We start from the raw sequence: 19,833 nt of genomic DNA on the forward strand, positions 1-19,833 counted from the left end.
ACATTAAAAAAGACTAATTTTATAGTTATCACAACAAAACTCAATTCGGGTGTTGAATCTTTCTTTACATCTACACTAACAGTATAATCATATTGACTAACCCATACAAAAGGTTCCACCTTTTCAGCCCATTTTTTCAAGAATCTGATGTATCTGATTAGAAACAACATTCGCAACAACCTTCGGAGAGTATTTATCAACCATATCGTCACGCGCTTTTTTCCCTTTACTCTTAGCTTCTTCTTGATTGCTAATCACATGCCTCATTAAAAACCTTAATTTATCAACAGAAGGTTCTGCCCAAAGATGCCCTTTAAACGGCCTGTCAATATCTTCACTCATTCTATCAACGGGCAGCGGATAACTATTTTTTTCGGTCAAATACTCTGTTGGTCCTGACCAATTTGTTGTAATAACTGGCAAAGACATAGCCATTGCTTCAACAATCGGTCGGCCCCACCCTTCACCTCTCGATGGCAAAACAAACGCATCGGCTGCTTTATAAAGTTTAGGAAACTCAACTTGAGCTATGTGAGAATTAATCACGTAAACCGCAGCCCAACCATTAACGGGTTTTTTCAACCCAGAATTTTCCACAAATTCCACAATCTTGTTATCAAAATTGCTATCAGAATGGTAAGGATTTGTTAATAAGTATAAGCTTACATTATCTAAAGAATCGAATTCTTTAAGGTAAGATTGTAACAACACATCCCAACCTTTTCTATACTCCCACTTAAAAACACTCAAGAAAACAAACGGGTTTTGCGTATCCACCCCCGTTGAGTCTGACCCAAGTACCAAATTCCCTAAAGATGCAAGCTTTAATGGTCTATACTTATTTGGATCAAAGAACTCTGTATCTATAGCCTGCACAACTTTCACAACTTTAGATGGATCAACACCACTTTTTACAAAAGAATCTACATGAAATTCAGTTGGAACCCACACCATATCCATAGCGTTACACCGTTTCACATGCTCGGTATTCACTCTATCTGTTTCGAACATTGTTCGACCAATAGTAAACCTACTGTTAAATGGCGGACAAGGTGTTGTTTGAAACAATGGTGGGTTCCAAGCACCAGGTTCACTATGACAAATCACAATTGTTTCTTCTAACTTACATTTAGTTTCATAAAGCTTAAAAGCTAATTCTTTCATATCTGTAGACAAGCCCTCCCAAAAATATATATTTTCACCATCACCATGTTGATCAATACTTAATGTAAAGTTAGCATCTTTATTGTACTGATTAAGAGCTAAAATATAAGACCAAGCTTCAGAGCAATACCCACCACCAGAAAGGAAAGGAGCCATCCATAATAAACAGTGATTAGGAACCACATTAGGGTTTGATGGTGCAGGTTGAGTAGGGTTTAAAATTGGGCGATTGAATCCTAAGATTCTTAGAATTTGAGAGATGAGTGGTGAGATAGTTGTTTTTAGGTGTTGGATTTTGACGTAATTTGTTTGTGGTGTGATGTATGTGATTGAAATTGCAATGAAGATGAATAAAATTGAGAGCAGAAAATAGGGTTTGAAAATTGAGATTGTTGGAGTGGGGTTTTGGGGGTTATTGGAGTTCATAATGTGTTTGTGACGAAAGTTTGGATTTTTGTTCTTAGATTGAATCTATTTCTACATATTGCGAGTTTCAGTGTATGTGTTGTGTAGAATAAATAAAAAACACAGTACAAAATCTGCAGTATGTTATAATTCAGTAGGCTTATAACTACCTTTAGTGGTTTGATTCTTGATGTTATAATTCAGTAGGCTTATAACTACCTTTAGTGATTTGATTCTTGATTAAGAATACTAATAATGAAGTGTAAGAACAAAGATGATAATGGAGAGAAAGAAAGAAACACTTTGTAAGTGTGAGAAATGGTACAAGTTTAATGCTTGCATTCATGAGTATTTATAGCCTAAAATCTCAATATAAAAATACATACTTTGTGTACCAAAATTGACTATATGTATACACCAAAATTGACTATCCATATCTATATTATTATTATTATTATAACACTCCCCCTTGGATAGCAATTTTATTTTGTTGAAGATCAACTATAAATTACTGCCTCGTTAAAAACCTTGCTAAAGAAAACCCAGTGGGAAAAAACTTTAGCTAAGGGAAAAAGAGTGCAGCATGGAGTTGACTCCCCCTCAAGTAGACATCGCTTCAGCTGTTACATCTTTTGAACATGTCTCATGCCAATGTTATGAACGTGTGTTCTGAAAATAGCAGTTGGAAGTGCTTTCGTGAAAAGATCAGCAGAGTTTTTGCTAGATTGCACATATCTCATTTCAATCTGGTTGTCCTTAATGAGATTTTGAGTGTATGAGAAGAATCTAGGTGGTATGTGTTTTGTTCGGTCACTTTTGATATACCCTTCTTTCATCTGTGCTATGCAAGCTGCATTATCTTCATAGATAGTTGTTGGACTTTTATCGCGTTCTAGTCCACAAGAATCAGTAATGAGTTGTGTCATTGATCTCAACCAAAAACATTCTCGAGTAGCTTCATGTAATGCAATCACTTCGGCATGATTTGACGATGTAGCAACAAGTGTTTGTTTTTGAGAACGCCATGATATTGCAGTACCTCCATTTAGGAATACATATCCAGTTTGAGATTTAGCTTTATGTGGATCAGATAAATAACCTGCATCTGCATAACCAACCAAATCTTGTTTTGATTCGTTAGAATAAAATAATCCTAAATCAGTAGTTCCTCGAAGGTATCGAAATATGTGTTTGATCCCATTCCAGTGTCTTTTGGTAGGAGCAGAGCTGAACCTTGCCAACAAATTAACTGCAAAAGAAATGTCAGGTCTTGTACAATTTGTAAGATACATAAGAGCTCCAATTGCACTAAGATATGGTACTTCTGGTCCAAGAATGTCTTCTTGATCTTCACATGGACGAAATGGATCAGCTTCAACATTGAGTGATCTAACAACCATAGGAGTACTTAATGGTTTTGCCTTGTCCATATTGAAACGTTTCAAAATCTTTTCAGTATATGTTGTTTGATGTACAAGTAAACCATTAGGCATATGCTCAATTTGTAAACCAAGGCAATACTTGGTTTTTCCGAGATCTTTCATTTCAAATTCTTTCTTTAGAAGTTGAATGGCTTCATGGATCTCTTTATTTGTACCTATGATGTTAAGATCATCAACATAAACAGCTATGATCACATATCCGGATGTTGTTTTCTTAATGAAAACACAAGGGCAAGTAAGATTATTTGTATACCCTTTGCTTATCAAGTAATCACTCAATCGGTTATACCACATACGTCCCGATTGTTTTAACCCATATAAAGATCTTTGTAATTTAATCGAATACATTTCTTTGGGTTTTGCATTTGATGCTTCTGGTACCTTAAATCCTTCAGGTATCTTCATATATATATCACTATCAAGTGATCCATATAGATAAGCAGTCACAACATCCATGAGATGCATTTCTAAATTTTTAGAAACTGCCAGACTGATTAAGTACCTAAAAGTAATTGCATCCATAACAGGAGAATAAGTTTCTTCATAATCAATTCCCGGTCTTTGAGAAAAACCTTGAGCTACAAGTCTAGCTTTATACCTTGTAACTTCATTTTTCTCATTTCTTTTTCGGACAAAAATCCATCTGTATCCTACAGGTTTCACATCTTTAGGAGTGAGAATGATGGATCCGAAAACTTTTCTTTTATTGAGTGATTCTAATTCAGCTCGTATTGCTTCTTTCCATTGAGCCCAATCATGTCTATTTTGACATTCAACCATAGATGTTGGTTCTGGATCATCATCATTATTCATGATGTCATATGCAACATTAAATGAAAATTTCTCATCAAGATTTTTCATTTCATTTCGGTTCCATAATATTTTTGAATATGCATAATTGATTGCAATTTCTGTATTGATATCATCAATCTCCTCTGCAGTAGGAGTACTGATTTGTGGTTCTTCTTGAACACTTTCTTTTACTTCATTATCAGCTGATTTTCTTTTTCGAGGATTTTTATCCTTTGAACCGATTGGTCTTCCACGTTTCTGACGTGGCAAAGATTCATGAGTGACGTTATTGCCAGCTTTTGGAATTTCAATTCGAGCTGGAGTATTTACTGCTGGTATATATGATTTTGTCACCGTTTTTGTATCTGTAAATGCATCAGGCAATTGATTTGCAAGTTCTTGTATATGCATTATCTTTTGAACTTCTGTCTCGCATTCTTTTGTGCGAGGATCAAGATACTTTAATTGAGGTTCACACCATGAAACATCATTTTCTTTATTTTTCATTTCTCCCCCTAATCTAGGGAACAATGTTTCATTAAAATGACAATCAGCAAAACGTGCTGTAAAAACGTCACCTGTCATAGGTTCAATATACCTTAATATTGAAGATGTTTCATATCCAACATATATTCCCAACCTCCTTTGAGGACCCATTTTTGTACGTTGTGGTGTCGCAATTGGAACATACACTGCACAACCAAATGTTCTAAGATGGGAAATATTTGGCTCTTGACCAAAAGCAAGTTGTAGGGGGGAATATTTATGACTTGCACTTGGTCTGATGCGAATCAATGCAGCAGCATGTAAAATTGCATGACCCCATATAGATACAGGGAGTTTTGTTCTCATTATCAATGGTCTAGCGATTAACTGTAAACGTTTAATCAATGACTCGGCTAAACCATTTTGTGTATGCACATGAGCAACAGAATGTTCAACAACAATTCCTATAGACATGCAATAGTCATTAAATGCTTGAGATGTAAATTCACCAGCATTATCAAGTCTCACCCTTTTAATGGTGTAATCAGGAAAATGAGCTCTCAATTTAATAATTTGGGCAAGAAATTTTGCAAATGCCACATTACGGCTTGATAACAGACAAACATGAGACCATCTGCTAGATGCGTCTATTAGAACCATGAAATATCTAAATGGTCCACATGGTGGATGAATTGGTCCACATATATCACCTTGAATTCTTTCAAGAAACATTGGTGATTCTTTCTCAACCTTAAGTGGTGAGGGTCTAGTTATCAATTTTCCAAGAGAGCAAGATGTACATGGAACCATTGTATCATGATGGATTTTTCTATCCTTTAGTGGATGTCCATGAGTACATTCAATAATCCTTTTCATCATTGTTGATCCTGGATGGCCTAATCTGTTATGCCATAAACTGAATACACCAGGATCAATATATTTTTCGTTAACTACCATATGTATTTCTGGTACATTTATATGTGTATAATGTAATCCAGAACTAAGTCTTGGCAGTTTTTCAACCACATGACTCTTGTCAGTGATACTTAAATATTTCTCATTTTCTGTTGTCACTGACTGATAATCATACCCGTTAAGGTATATGTCGGAGAAACTCAATAAATTTCTGCTTGACTTGGGAGAAAATAAGGCATCATTTATTAAAAATTTTGTACCATTTGGTAGTATGAAATTTGCCTTTCCTATCCCTTTTATCAAGTTAGCAGGTCCTGATATTGTATGTATAGTTCCTTCCGTTGGTTTTAGATCAATAAAATATTTCTCGGATTTAAGTATAGTGTGTGTAGTTCCACTGTCTGCTATACAGAGATCTCCACCACTTGATTGATGTTGTATTCCAGCAAAATTCATATTGAACTTCATATATAAGAAATAAATAGTGAGTACATTAATATTACACAATATTTTAAACGCAAATAGATAGTACTGAAACATTTAGCAAACATAATGACAAAGACAGACGATATTAAATCGTTTATTTTTCAAAAGACACACAACTTAAACATTCAAGAAATCTTCATATAAATCAGATGGTTTCTCAGTGACTGTTGGATCAATATTATCCACAAAATTTACTTCCTTTTCTTTACCTTTCAGCGAATCCTGATACATCTTAACAAGATGTTTAGATGTTCGGCAAGTATTAGCCCAGTGGCCCATTCTACCACATCTGTAGCAAGATTCTTCAGAATTTTTAGAAGAATTTTCTTCAACATCTTGTTTAATGGGCTTGTTTTGTGGTTGATATTTATATTTTCGTGGATTACTATTTCTTTGACCACCACGGCCACGACCACGACCACGTCCACGCCCATTACCATTACCATAAGGATGGTTTCTACCATAGTTATGGCTTTTGGCATGATGATGGTGATGGTTATTATAACCACGACCTTGCCCGCGTCCTTGTCCCTGTTTATAATTATTTGCAGTATTTGCTTCAGGGATTGCAAGTGTACCAGTAGGACGGGATTGCTGATTTTTCATTAATAGCTCATCATTTTGCTCTGCAACTAAGAGATATGAATTAAGTTCAGGAAATGTTTTGAACTTTAGCATTCTCAAATTTCTTTGCACTGTGATGTTTGCAGCATTCATTGTGGAGAAAGTTTTCTCCATCATGTCTGCATCACTAATTTCATGTCCACAGAATTTAAGTTGTGAACATGTATTATACAGAGCTGAGCTGTATTCATTTACTTTCTTAAAGTCTTGGAACCTTAATGTTCTCCATTGTTCCATTGCAGCTGGAAGTAAAATTTCTCTTTGATTATTGAATCTGCTTTTGAGACCTTCCCATAAAACATGGGGATCTTCTACAGTCACATAATTATTTTGTAAGCATTCATCAATATGTTGATGAATAAAGCAACATGCCGTAGCTTGTTCTTTTTCAGAACAAGTGTTGTTTTCATTTATGGTTTCAAGAATGCCCATTGATTTAAGATGCATTTTTACTTTTATAACCCATGGCATGTAGTTGTTTCCAGTTGATTCTAAAGGAGTAAATTTAAGCTTTTCCAGATTCGACATTTTCTATTATCAAAAATTAAAACAAACATCATGATAAATTAGAGTCAATTTATATTCATAAGTATATAAACATTAAACATAAATTTAATATAACATAAATGATAAGTAGGTGACAGTGTCGACCATGTGTAAGTAATCATAAATAAATGTTATATAACAAAAATATAAATATTAGTAAACATAAATGAAAATTTGGCGACAGTGTCGACCATATATTTTTTCAGGTGGTATAACCGACCTATATCATTCTGGTGGTATAACCGACCATATATCATTTTGGTGGTATAACCGACCATATATCATTTTGGTGGTATAACCGACCATATATCATTTTGGTGGCAGAGCCAACCATATTTAGTATTAAGATTATCGTGCTGATAACGTGTTATAATTCAGTAGGCTTATAACTACCTTTAGTGGTTTGATTCTTGATGTTATAATTCAGTAGGCTTATAACTACCTTTAGTGATTTGATTCTTGATTAAGAATACTAATAATGAAGTGTAAGAACAAAGATGATAATGGAGAGAAAGAAAGAAACACTTTGTAAGTGTGAGAAATGGTACAAGTTTAATGCTTGCATTCATGAGTATTTATAGCCTAAAATCTCAATATAAAAATACATACTTTGTGTACCAAAATTGACTATATGTATACACCAAAATTGACTATCCATATCTATATTATTATTATTATTATAACACAGTATAAATAATTTTGGGATTTTTTTCTTTTTTTTTCTAAAATAACAATATCATTAAAACACATTCTTTTCATCAAAGAATTTGTTGCTACGTTAGTCCCTTCTATTATACCCAATATATAGCTAACACAGTCTCAGGTTTTTTTTCTTCTTCTTTTAGAATCCTTTATTTATTAAAAATTTGCAATCAACATCCCTCTATCTAACTTCCGTTAAATAGGTCCGTTAAATGAGGGAAAAAGGACGAATTTACACAGCAAGACTCGAAAACAGTAAACCAAGCCTATCACTAACCAAAGAGCAAAAACTAATTAAGTCTGAGCCTTGAACAACCAGATCACTAAACTGATCTCGGAACACGGTAAAAAACAAGAACCAATACAATAATCCAAATCTAACTAATAAATGACAAACAACATAAAAAACAACAAACCGTTCACAAACTACCCGACAACCTCTTTACTTTTTCAAGTATTTATGATCGGCTTAAAAACCACACCATCCACCTTCAATCGATTAAATAACTTGTCCGCCCTATTTTTAATCTCATAAGATGAAACCTTCGTCGAAGAACTACCAATCCTAATACCCGACACGATAGGAGGGAGCAAACCTCATTCTCTAGATCTGGAAAAATCAACGTTCTGATCCACTTCAACACCACAGACGTAATCTAAGATCGCCAATACTTCAATACCCCATCTTAAACACGTTGTACCCGGAGCACAATCCGCCAATCCTTGAACGTAAACCTCTTGATTGTCATCCGAATGGTCCACTTCCTCTTCATCCCGAAGTACAAACAAAACCTTATCCTTCTTTGCCTTACGTTTAACTTTCTTTATCTGTAAATTGTTAATAACCACTCTTAATAACTATAGTACTACTTTACAAACATTACTTACAGACATACATTACTTTCTTAAACATAGCTTATAAGATCATATTTGGAAAATTCCATAATTTTATTATCTTACATTAAAAGAATGACCGTTTCATTCATATATCATATTAATCATATACAAAGAATAATCGTTTCATTCAAATATCATACGGAGTATTACATTGTTATCTGCAAACAAAAAAAGATGAATAGATCATAAGTGATAGTTACAAACAGTGACTTAATTGTAGCTCATGTGGTAGTGACCTATATTTCTTAGTGAAAGGTCAAGAGTTCGACTCCCGTGAGGTGCAACATTGTACACAAGGATGATGTGTGTTACAAGTGATGCTTATGCTAAAGTGCAATTAATGATATCGGAAACTCCTAAAATATTAACATTTTCATTTAATACACGTTGATTCAATGAGTTTCTATTGCGAAAAAATAAAAACTTTATCAAAATGCAAACAACACAAACACAAAAACGAGAGCTAACAAGACGAACCAACAAAGCTGCAACATCGCAACCACAAAACGAAACAACCTAAAAAGAGAAAACAACCAAACGAAACGACACAACCAGACGAAACTAAACAACAAACCAAAGCAACAAACACTACTACCCTCTACCAAAAGGCGAAAAGAGGGCTCGCAATCAAACCCACACAAGGAAGATTACAAGCCATCTACCGCAACAAGCAACCCTAAACCAACAAAGCTCGAAACCGCCAACAAAGAAAAACTCACAAGCCATCTGCAATAAAATTCTTTAGCTCAGTCCCCTGGACTTTTTTACTCACAAGCCGTTAATTCATGTCTTTTGTATTCATGTATTAATATTAATTATTTTAACGATATATAAGTTCATTGAATACAACTTTACTTATGCCATATGAACACGCGTTAGCAAAACTCTCATAAAATAATCAATTTGAAAGGTATCTCTTGTTAATAATCTGATGTATCTGATCAGAAACAACTTTCGCAACAATCTTTGGAGAGTATTTATCAATCATATCGTCACGCGCTTTCTTTCCTTTACTCTTAGCTTCTTCTTGATTGCTAAGCACATGTCTCATTAAGAAACTTAGTTTATCAACAGAAGGTTCTGCCCATAGATGCCCTTTAAATGGTCCATCAATAACTTCACTCATTCTATCAACGGGCAGCGGGTAGCTGTTTTTCTCAGTCAAATACTCCGTTGGTCCTGACCAATTTGTTGCTATAACAGGCAAGGCCACAGCCATTGCTTCAACAATTGGTCGGCCCCACCCTTCACCTCTCGATGGCAAAACAAACGCATCAGCTGCTTTATAAAGTTTTGGAAGGTCAGCTTGTGCAATGTGAGAATCAATTACATAAACTGCAGGCCAACCATTAATTGGTTTTTCCAACCCAAAATCCTCAACAAATTCCACTATCTTATTACCAAAATTGCTACCAGAATGGTAAGGATGAGTTAATATGTATAAGTTTACTTTGTCCAAAGAATCAAATTCTCTAAGATATGATTGTAACAACACATCCCAACCTTTTCTGTACTCCCACTTGAAAACACTCAAGAAAACAAACGGGTTTTGCGTATCCACCCCCGTTAAGCCTGACCCAAGTACCAAATTCCCTAAAGATGCAAGCTTTAATGGTTTATACTTATTCGGATCAAAAAACTCAGTATCTATAGCCTGCACAACTTTCACAACTTTAGATGGATCAACTCCACTTTTTACAAATGAATCTACATGAAATTCAGTAGGAACCCACACCATATCCATAGCGTTACACTGTTTCACATGCTCGGTAGTCACTCGATCTGTTTCAAACATTGTTCGACCAATAGTAAACCTAGTGTTAAATGGCGGGCCAGGTGTTGTTTGAAACAATGGTTGGTTCCAAGCACCAGGCTCACTATGAAGAATCACAATTGTTTCTTCTAACTTGCATTTAGTTTCATAAAGCTCAAAAGCTAAAGTTTTCATATAGGTAGGCAAGCCCTCCCAAAAATAAAGATTTTCATTATCACCATGTTGATCAATACTTATTGTAAAGTTGGCATCTTGATTGTACCGATTAAGAGCTAAAATATAAGACCAAGCTTCAGAGCAATACCCACCACCAGAAATGAAAGGAGCCATCCATAATACGCACTGATGAGGACCCACATAAGGCTTTGACAGTGCAGGTTGTGTAAAGTTCAAAAATTGTGTAGAGTTTGAAAATTGAGTAGGGTCTGAAATTGAGTGATTGAATCCGAAAATTCTTGAAATCTGAGAATTGAGTGGTGTGTTGGTTGTTGTATTTAGGTGTTCGATTTTGATGTAATCTGTTTGTGGGATGAGATATGTGATTGAAATGGCAAGGAAGGTGACTAAAATTGTGAGCATAAAAAAGAGTTTGAAAATTGAGATTGCTGGAGTTGGGTTTTGGCTATTATTGGACTTCATAATGTGTTTGTGACGAAAGTTTAGATTTTTATTATTCTTAGATTGAGTCTATATCTGCATATATATAGAGATACCAAGTACACAGTCAGCAGTTTCATTATCATTTTATGGGTAACTAACGTATCTATAAGGCAAAATAGATGTTCATGTTCCACCACCTCCATTATTATTGTATTTAAAGTCTTCATAGGTGATATAGGTGATGGTGTTAATTTTTTTATTTACAATCACAATTTAATCATTAAATTGTCCATTTTCTTTTCCTTTTTGAAGATATTAATATAACTATTTGCAGAATTACAAGAACTAATCCTGACCTTTGAATGTTTTGATTATGGTATAATCATTAAAATATTTGTCACCACATTTTAGGGTACCGAACTGGACACATACTTCCTTATAAAACATCACTTTCTCAGAGTTAATAAGAATTAATATCTAATTAAATCACACTTAAACTCCCTCCACCATTTTCTCTACCTCTCTTTACGTTTCAACCACTTTGTGAGATCTAGCACTCCATTTTTCCCCACAACCATTATGAACACTAATGCAAATATGATGAAGGCTACACGTTACACCTTTATTTCTATACTTGAAAAACATGGGTTGGGTCTAACATTAAATGGTTCTGAGACGAAATGAGTCATGGGTTAAAACGGGTCAGCATTTAAAAGGTTAAACGGGTTGGGTATGGTTACGTTGAGACCTATCTTTCATCTTAAATGTTTTGGGTAGTGTAGGGTTGGATCGAGACCCATTTTCAGTTCCCAGTTTCGCGTTTCAGTTTTTAATTTCACGTTTCGCGTTGCAGTTTTCATTTTCTCGTTCCAGTTTCACATCGGATTTGGATAATAAGTGGTGAGATGGTTGTTTTTAGGGGATTCTTTGTTTGTGGTGTGATGTATATGATAGAAATTGCAATGAAGATAACAACAATTGAGAGCAGAAAATAGGGCTTGAAAATTGAGATTGTTGAGTTCATAAAGTGTTTGTGACAAAAGTTTGGACTTTTATTTTTAAACTGAATCTATATCTGCTTATTGTGAGTTTCAGTGAATGTGTGTAGATTATATAGAGATAAAGTACAAAGTCTGCAATTTTGTATAATCACAGTACTATAAAAGAATGACCCTTTCATTCATATAGCATATAGGTTAAGCGAAAACACAAGCACCAGATTACATTATTTTTTGCAGATATTAATAGTATAAGTAGAACATAAAGTGATAGTTACAAACAGTTGATAAAAAATAAGAAACAAAACTTTGTTTCTTCATTTTTTTGGTAAATTAGTTCAGTTGATTTTGTTTTATAACGTCTAGTGTAAACGTATTAAACAACTCATGTAAACCAATCATGACCAGTATCTCAAAAAGACACGAGAAAGAATGGCGACAAAGGGACGGTAAATGTTCAAATTTGATTATTAGAATTTAACAGAGCATAAGTGCACTTAATTTACACATCATTCTTTAAAACAGCATCATCTTACTAAGATTAGATAAGAGTACGAAACACGAACCATCAAATAATTACATTTTGGACTGAATTCGGCTTAAGCTTGCTTCAATTGATCCATGTGGTTCATCTGTTGGCAAGTACACATCATCTTCAAACTGTCGAAATGCATCAACCAACAGATTACACATAAGCACGAAAATAATCTGTATAATGTATATACACACATGTACATCTTTAGAGAAAATACAATAATACCTTCACAATTAGTGGATTGGTTTTGCTTGATAAATTTACCGGCAGAAAATGGATGTTGGGCATTTTCAATTGGATCTTTGATATATCTGGAAACCTGAAATTATATGCAAGTCCAAAGTACGAACAGTGAACTATGAACCTTCATATATATAATTATTATTTATATACAAATATTATAAATTGTGGGAAAATATAGACCTGCCAAGTACAGCTTTTGCCATATAATAAAGAGTAGCCTGTACAGAAGGGCTGAACACACCCTCTTTAGGAGGACCAAAGAAAGTGTTGACTAAAGTCTTCTTGACATCGAGGTATTTTTCGGTGAACCCAATTGACTGATTGCTAATGCTCGATAGAGATTCAAAATAGTATCTGAAACCATTAATTATTAATTATTGACATAAAAAAAGATATAATGAACAGAAACATCTTTGTTACACCTATGATGTATTAAAAAATTACCTCCATGATGCAGATACCTCGGTAGCAAGCATCCTCTCTCGTGTTTCGGGGAGTATTGTATTTTGGTCCCTTATGAAACCCTCGAAACCCGACTGTTAATTAGACAATTTACGTAATTACCCTTTAGCAGAAATAAAGTGCTACATAAACAGATAACGTTCAAGGGAGGAAGTACGCTACTTGTGTTGTCTTCAACAATGCCAATCCCTCGACACCGGAAGTCACTATCAAGGCGCCATTTTTGTTTAAAATTACTTCAGTTGTATGTTTCTCAGATCCAAGTTTAAAACCTTTCAAAATACAAATTGTCAGATTTCTTCACAGCTATTGTATAAAATTTATGAGCCTGACTATATTTTTAACAAATGATTATATATTAATGGGAAGTAAATATGGAATAGGGGGTATTGTTGAAGTATATAACTTGAATATGTAAAGTATGGTGATGTCTAACCATGATTATGGGGTTGACCATCTATGCTGATACGCTCCCACGGCTTTTCGGTTATCTTGATGATTGCAGTTGTAACCTACAAAACAAAACAAAATAATGGGTGGCTGATTAGAGGATAAGCTTCGTTTTGTGCAATGTAAAAACATGTTAGTACTACTTTGTATCTAGTTTTTTTTTTTTTTTTTTTTTTTTTTTTTTTTTTTTTTTTTTTTTATCTAGAACTATCGCATGGTCAATCTCTGACTCTCTTAAGACATAACCCTTTTTTGTATCTTGTGCTTCGGAATGCTCATGCATTACAAATAAATAAATTACAACATAAAGGATCTCTAAAATTTAGGGCTCAAATATAGTAATTAGATAATCTAGTTTGCAATATAATTAGTATAGCTAGGCATCAAAGACCACATGTTACTGTTTACTAAAACAAGAATCAATCAATTATCAATTAACCTGTTGATAAAATGATGTAAAATGCTTTGCAAGTATAATTGCAAATTCCTCCACAGACACAATTTGTGAACACTCCTTTGCCTTCACATATACCTGCAACATAATTGAAAAATTCATAAACGTAAATTCATATGTATATTAAAATGATTTTACTATAATAAAGAGTAATTATACCGATCGTCCTTGTGGTTTTATATGAAATTACATCAATCGTTCTTATATTTTAGAAATTACATTGATCATTCATGTGGTGAAATTATATTTATCGTCCTTTATCTTTTGAAGATTAGACCGATTGTCCATGGCTTACTTAAAAAATTTACGTTCAATGGTCTTTGACTTACTAAAATGCTCGTTGATTGTCATTACCATTAACATGCATAATGATGCGTATACTCGCATGCTTCACATGCACGCATCACACGTGACTGGCACATACCTAACAATGTATAATCAACAGATTATTAATCGAAAAACGTAAGTATGCCATCAAGGGCCACACACATCATCATGCTCCACCAGGAGGGCGCGCTCATGATAATGTTAGGCGTTACTAACAAGTGCGCTACTGAAGACTAGCATTACAAGCGCTAAGCTTACAAGGGAAAAAAAGCTGAACCAAAGACTATAACGTACGGTTTATAGGCAGAGCACAAACGAATAAAAGACACCATAGGTGGTTGACACGATCCCAACACTGTACGATCACCCAAGCGTGCGGCAATCTGCAGGACGGTTGTGGCAGACAGTTGCCGGACTACGCGGGGATCACTTGCACTTTTTCAAGTTTACAGACCAAATAGTACAACTTGGCAAGAACAAGTTCCCTTTGTCCTATTACGTGACACTAAGGGACAAAGATTCTTGACTATAACTAATGCATCAAACCCTCATTCAAACTGGACATTCTCTCATGTTTCACACACACACACACACACACACACATTTGCATGCATACATCACGAAATATAATAACATATTATGGTATCATCTGGTAATCAACCAGCACTATCGGAATCTTGACAGCTTCTTAAGCTCTACTTAACGGTTACGAGTAATCTTCTGAACATAAATCCTAATACCCCCTTTGAGCCATCAACGCCGGCTGGCCCGATGATGGTGGGTAAACGTTTAACCACCTTGTTGAGATCATCATCTAACAATGAGGTTATTCACGGTGCACGGAACTGTAGAGTTAAACCCGAAACACCCTTAAATCCCTTTCTTTTGTTGACAAGTATAGACCGAACCAACAACAACAACAACAAAACCCAATACCACATAAGTGGTGTATGGGGAGGTGAGATGTAGACAATCCTTCCCCTATCCGGGAATAAAGACAAGTCATTTCTCCACCCAGAGTGAAAACACTCTCAAAAGTAGAGAAAGTCATCCCCTCTCTGTTCGACGGATAGAGAGATTGCTTCCGAGTGGACCTCCGGCCAATAAGTAGGAAAAAGTTTTTAAAAAAATTAAATTAAATTAAAATTGAGACGTCATGAAAATGGTAAAATCAAATTTCCATGGGTTTTAAATCCTGCCTGAAATTTGATTTAGACTCTTAGAGTCAGTCAAGTCGCCAATAAATCGACGCTAGCTGTCACTCAATAACTAGAGCCTTTAAGTATAGACCGAACCCTCATGATATTATCTATGCTTGATCAACATACACTTTTAAGTAAGTCATGAATCATTAGTGTACTTAAATGATAAAGACCAATAGTGTAATTTCAAGAAAACCACAAACGACCACCCTGCGCTACTAAATCAATTAATCGGTGTAATTTACCGACGATTAGAGTAATTTCATGTAAAACACGAGTACAATTAAATTAGTACTCCGTATAATTCTCTATAATAACATATATTTTGTTAAAAAATAGTAAGCCATAAAGATATGTTTAGCAGTTAACACACGCAATAAACTAAACCTAGTTGGATCTGAAGCTAGATCCAAAATTGAATCAAATTACATGCCAATTATTAATCATCAATCAAAATAAATAAATAAAATAAGAAACGTACAGTGTTTTTCATGGTATCAGTAGCGACGATATCGGAATTATCGGCACGAACATAAGCGTTGATACAATCAGAAAGAAGACTTATACTGACGTTCCATTCGACGAAATAGTGACGGCCATCTTCATCTGATCGCCATACTCTGCCTACTCTAACACGCTGTTTTCCATGTTGTTGTTCCAAATTGAATCCATCAACTGCTGCCATTAGCTCTCTTGTCTGTATTCGCAATCAAAAGGGTTTGAAATTATTAAGCGATCAGTATTCAGAGGTGTTTTTACAAATAGATAATTAATAATTAATAAATAGAAAACCGTGGATGATGAATATACCACTTTGAAATTAGCTGTCTGTATTCGCAATCAAGGTTGCAAAATTGGCTATTCTGGGCTTAATCCGTCAGAATTTTGGAAGGATTAATCGGCAATTCAGAGATTAATCGACGATTAATCAGATTGTACTTTTTGCATTAAATATTAAATTTCAAAAATTATATGTTTAAATACCTAAGAAAATCATAAATATAAACATAAATTTTAACATAATTGTCTAAATTTGTTGATTTTATTCAAAAACTATAATTTTCTAGTTTAAAATCATGTTAAAATGGTGATCAAATTTGACTTTGACCAAATTTGATTACCAAATTCGATTTTAGCCCATCAATTGACGTTGATCTATTAATTAAACGGATTTTGGAAAATCGGAACGGATTGCTCTTAAAAATGAGTAACCGGGGATTAATCGGCAAGTAATCGGGTTTTTTACAACACTGTTCGCAATGGAGTGAAATTATTAAACTTTAATATTAGTGGACTCACAAAGCAGTTAGTTGTCACGTGATTAATAGCTAGTGAAAAAAAATCCATGTAAACAAATTAGAAAAAAAAAAAAAATACAATGTTAACACAACAGTTATAGACTTATAATTGTCGTTAAAATGTTAAAATGCATAAAAAGTTTATACAATTCAATAAACTGTCACATTAAAGTCAAACTTAACCGTCATACAAAAGTTATTTGTGCATTTTAACGATATCCTTTATATTTGTCGTTAACATTTTCCAAAAAAAAAATTAACAACAATTTTAAGCGTGTCAAACTATCAATACGTCATTTTCAAAGTAATAAAGATTGCACGTTTAGAAAGATATTTACAATTATACCCAATAAGGCAATAACAACAATGTTTAAAGTCACAAATAATCTCATTGTATATTATATACCTCAAATAATCTCATTATAGGTTATAAACATTTGAAAGTTAGCTTACCATTTAAAACGTAACATTATCATTTACATTTGATGAATTTCTATAATCAGTAATCACCACTTCTTTTTCTTATGAACCAAATTAGAACTCACAAAATTACTACTGTACCAAAAAGATAAGTTATTTAGATACGCTAAGCCAAACACCAGGAATCAATTCCAAACATTCATAGCGAAATCGAAGTCCTTTGAAAAAAAAAAAAAAAATCAAAAATCCAATTTAAAATGTAAAAGTAAAAACTGAGAGCTGAATGTGTAGTTCACGAAAAGTTCAAGGACTGTATATGTATCAGTTAATAGTTGGTTACAATTAACATTGACGAAATCCAATCCAATCCAATCCAAATCCACCCAAGAAGACGATCTTTACCTCATTAAAATTACTCACGAATCACCTTACAAAATCTAACCACCAGACCACACAATATCCGTCCCGTTAATTCTTCTCCTTCCTTCTGCTTCTGTCGAATTAGGGTTTCAAAAACCCCTGAAAATCAGCAACAAAATTTAATTGAACAAAAAACAACGATGAGGAGAGTATTCGGTGCTAAGAAAGACAAAGAACCGCCGCCTTCACTTAATGACGCATCCGATCGGGTATTTATAGTATTCATATCCTCAATCGACTCTGTTTTCTATATAATTGTGTTTTATATTTTCATCACTGATTATTATATTAAGGAATTATCAATTATTATCAGTGTTTGTGTTCGGTATTCGATATCATTAGCGTATGAATTGAGTTATCTTGTCACAGTGTTAGCCATGAGACAAATCATACCTTCTTCTATCATATCAGTAGTGTTGATACTTGACGTACCTATTACTAAATTATGGAATTGGATGCCTGCAGCCTGATTAAATTTTATATTTTTATATAGATCAATAAGAGAGGTGAAACAGTGGATGAAAAGATCAAACGGCTCGATGGTGAGCTTGCAAAATATAAAGAACAGATCAAGAAAACAAGACCTGGTCCTGCTCAAGAAGCTGTAAAGGCTCGAGCCATGAGAGTTCTCAAGCAAAAACGAATGTAGGTCACTTCATACTACAACTGCTTAATTCGTATATTCAAATAGCTGTACATGCTTAACAAATTGTTTATGTACCTTTAAGGGTAGGAACATAACAGTTGTAGGATAAGCTTGGCAATCAGTATATATTTTTGACATATAAATGCTAGAAATTGAGAATTAGTTTATGATATATGGGGTACTGGGATACCTTTAATAGGAATAACAAGGAACAATTATGCCATAGAATTTGTAAAGATGTAGCTAATGAAGGCTGAGATTATATCATTTTCTTAAAGACATGGAAAAAGATCGACTATGAGTACTTTTAATGACCAAGATATAACATTTAAATAAATAGAGACTTTCATACCTAATATACATACATCCTTTATTGTCATGTGTGTTTGTATCTGTTTGCTTATATTGTTATATTTGGTAGGTATGAAGGGCAACGTGACATGCTATACAATCAAACATTTAACTTGGATCAAGTTGCATTTGCTTCAGAGGGGATTAAAGATGCTCAGCAAACAGTACGTTTTGCAATTTTAAGTCTTTATGTTTCTGGTTTTCGATGTTATACATAAATTGTGCTCTGCCAAATAGATTCGCGATTGATAAACACTCATGAATTTTGTATCTTTCAGATGTCAGCTCTGAAATCAGCAAACAAAGAGTTGAAAGGAATGATGAAGACCGTTAAGATTCAAGACATTGATGTTAGTATATCTTTTATTAATTTCTTCCATATATTATAACTTTCCTTAAAACTAAATTTGGACCGTTGAATCTATTTCTGTGTAGAATTTGCAAGATGAGATGATGGACATGATGGATATTAGTAATGAAATACAAGAATCTCTTGGTAGAAGTTACAGTGTGCCAGACGACATCGATGAAGATGATCTCTTGGGTGGTATGCACACATTTTAATTTCCCATTTTAATTATCACCTTTTTCTTTCTCTTATTATAAATCATCAGTTTTAATGATTGAATACTTTGTTAATGTAGAACTTGATGCTTTGGAGGCGGACATGGGGCAGGAAACTGAAGGTGAAGGTGTCCCTTCATATCTTCAACCTGATAACGAGCCTGATCTTAATGAAGAACTTAACCTTCCGTCAGCTCCAAGTGGACATGCAGTGCCAGCTGGCAGAGTTGACAATCAGGTGACTTTGAAATACATGTTGTCCTTTACAGTAATTAAATAAATTCCTAAACTAATTTTAGCCTAACATCGTTTGATTTATGTATGTTGTACAGGCCGTGGATGAGTTTGGTTTTCCTGCTGTCCCTAATGCATCACTTCGTAATTAAGTTGGAACCGCTGTTTTACTTCGTTTATTCTTCATGATATGGCTACAACTATTTTTTCACCTGTGTAAACAAATAGTGTGCATAATATCATTTATCTGTTATCATATAGGATACACAATACATGTGAGTTTAATTGATTTTGTTGGCTCCGAGTATTTGATGATTTATTTCGTGCAACTGCCTCTGCATTTTTATCTGTCAAAACAACCACCATAATTTTACTACGGTTATCGTCTCTTTATTA

General features: G+C 34.1%; 4 protein-coding genes across 4 annotated transcripts; 1 reads left to right on the forward strand and 3 right to left on the reverse strand.

The window, feature by feature from the left end:
• Positions 1 to 78: 78 nt before the first annotated feature.
• Positions 79 to 1,422, reverse strand: LOC139864926 (uncharacterized). The gene has a single exon (XM_071853491.1). The coding sequence runs from the start codon at positions 1,318 to 1,320 to the stop codon at positions 124 to 126; it is 1,197 nt and encodes a 398-aa protein (XP_071709592.1). The 5' UTR covers positions 1,321 to 1,422; the 3' UTR covers positions 79 to 123.
• A 7,935-nt stretch (positions 1,423 to 9,357) lies between these two features.
• Positions 9,358 to 10,872, reverse strand: LOC139863385 (uncharacterized). The gene has a single exon (XM_071852022.1). The coding sequence runs from the start codon at positions 10,870 to 10,872 to the stop codon at positions 9,358 to 9,360; it is 1,515 nt and encodes a 504-aa protein (XP_071708123.1).
• A 1,408-nt stretch (positions 10,873 to 12,280) lies between these two features.
• On the reverse strand, positions 12,281 to 16,422 carry LOC139862275 (uricase). Its single transcript, XM_071850851.1, has 9 exons — positions 16,315 to 16,422; positions 15,986 to 16,201; positions 13,961 to 14,053; positions 13,508 to 13,583; positions 13,234 to 13,343; positions 13,054 to 13,145; positions 12,790 to 12,963; positions 12,592 to 12,685; positions 12,281 to 12,491 (listed from the first exon to the last, which is right to left on the reverse strand). The coding sequence occupies exons 2-9, from the start codon at positions 16,187 to 16,189 to the stop codon at positions 12,408 to 12,410; spliced, it is 927 nt and encodes a 308-aa protein (XP_071706952.1). The 5' UTR covers positions 16,190 to 16,201; positions 16,315 to 16,422; the 3' UTR covers positions 12,281 to 12,407.
• A 1,161-nt stretch (positions 16,423 to 17,583) lies between these two features.
• LOC139862492 (vacuolar protein sorting-associated protein 60.2-like) lies at positions 17,584 to 19,726 on the forward strand. The gene is made up of 7 exons (XM_071851100.1): positions 17,584 to 17,851; positions 18,136 to 18,287; positions 18,710 to 18,803; positions 18,918 to 18,989; positions 19,075 to 19,186; positions 19,284 to 19,441; positions 19,536 to 19,726. Exons 1-7 carry the CDS (start codon positions 17,783 to 17,785, stop codon positions 19,587 to 19,589), a joined length of 711 nt encoding a protein of 236 aa, XP_071707201.1. The 5' UTR covers positions 17,584 to 17,782; the 3' UTR covers positions 19,590 to 19,726.
• The last annotated feature ends 107 nt before the right edge of the window (positions 19,727 to 19,833 follow it).

Source organism: Rutidosis leptorrhynchoides, chromosome 8 (assembly GCF_046630445.1).
Source record: "Rutidosis leptorrhynchoides isolate AG116_Rl617_1_P2 chromosome 8, CSIRO_AGI_Rlap_v1, whole genome shotgun sequence".
In the NCBI taxonomy this organism is placed as follows: domain Eukaryota; kingdom Viridiplantae; phylum Streptophyta; class Magnoliopsida; order Asterales; family Asteraceae; genus Rutidosis; species Rutidosis leptorrhynchoides.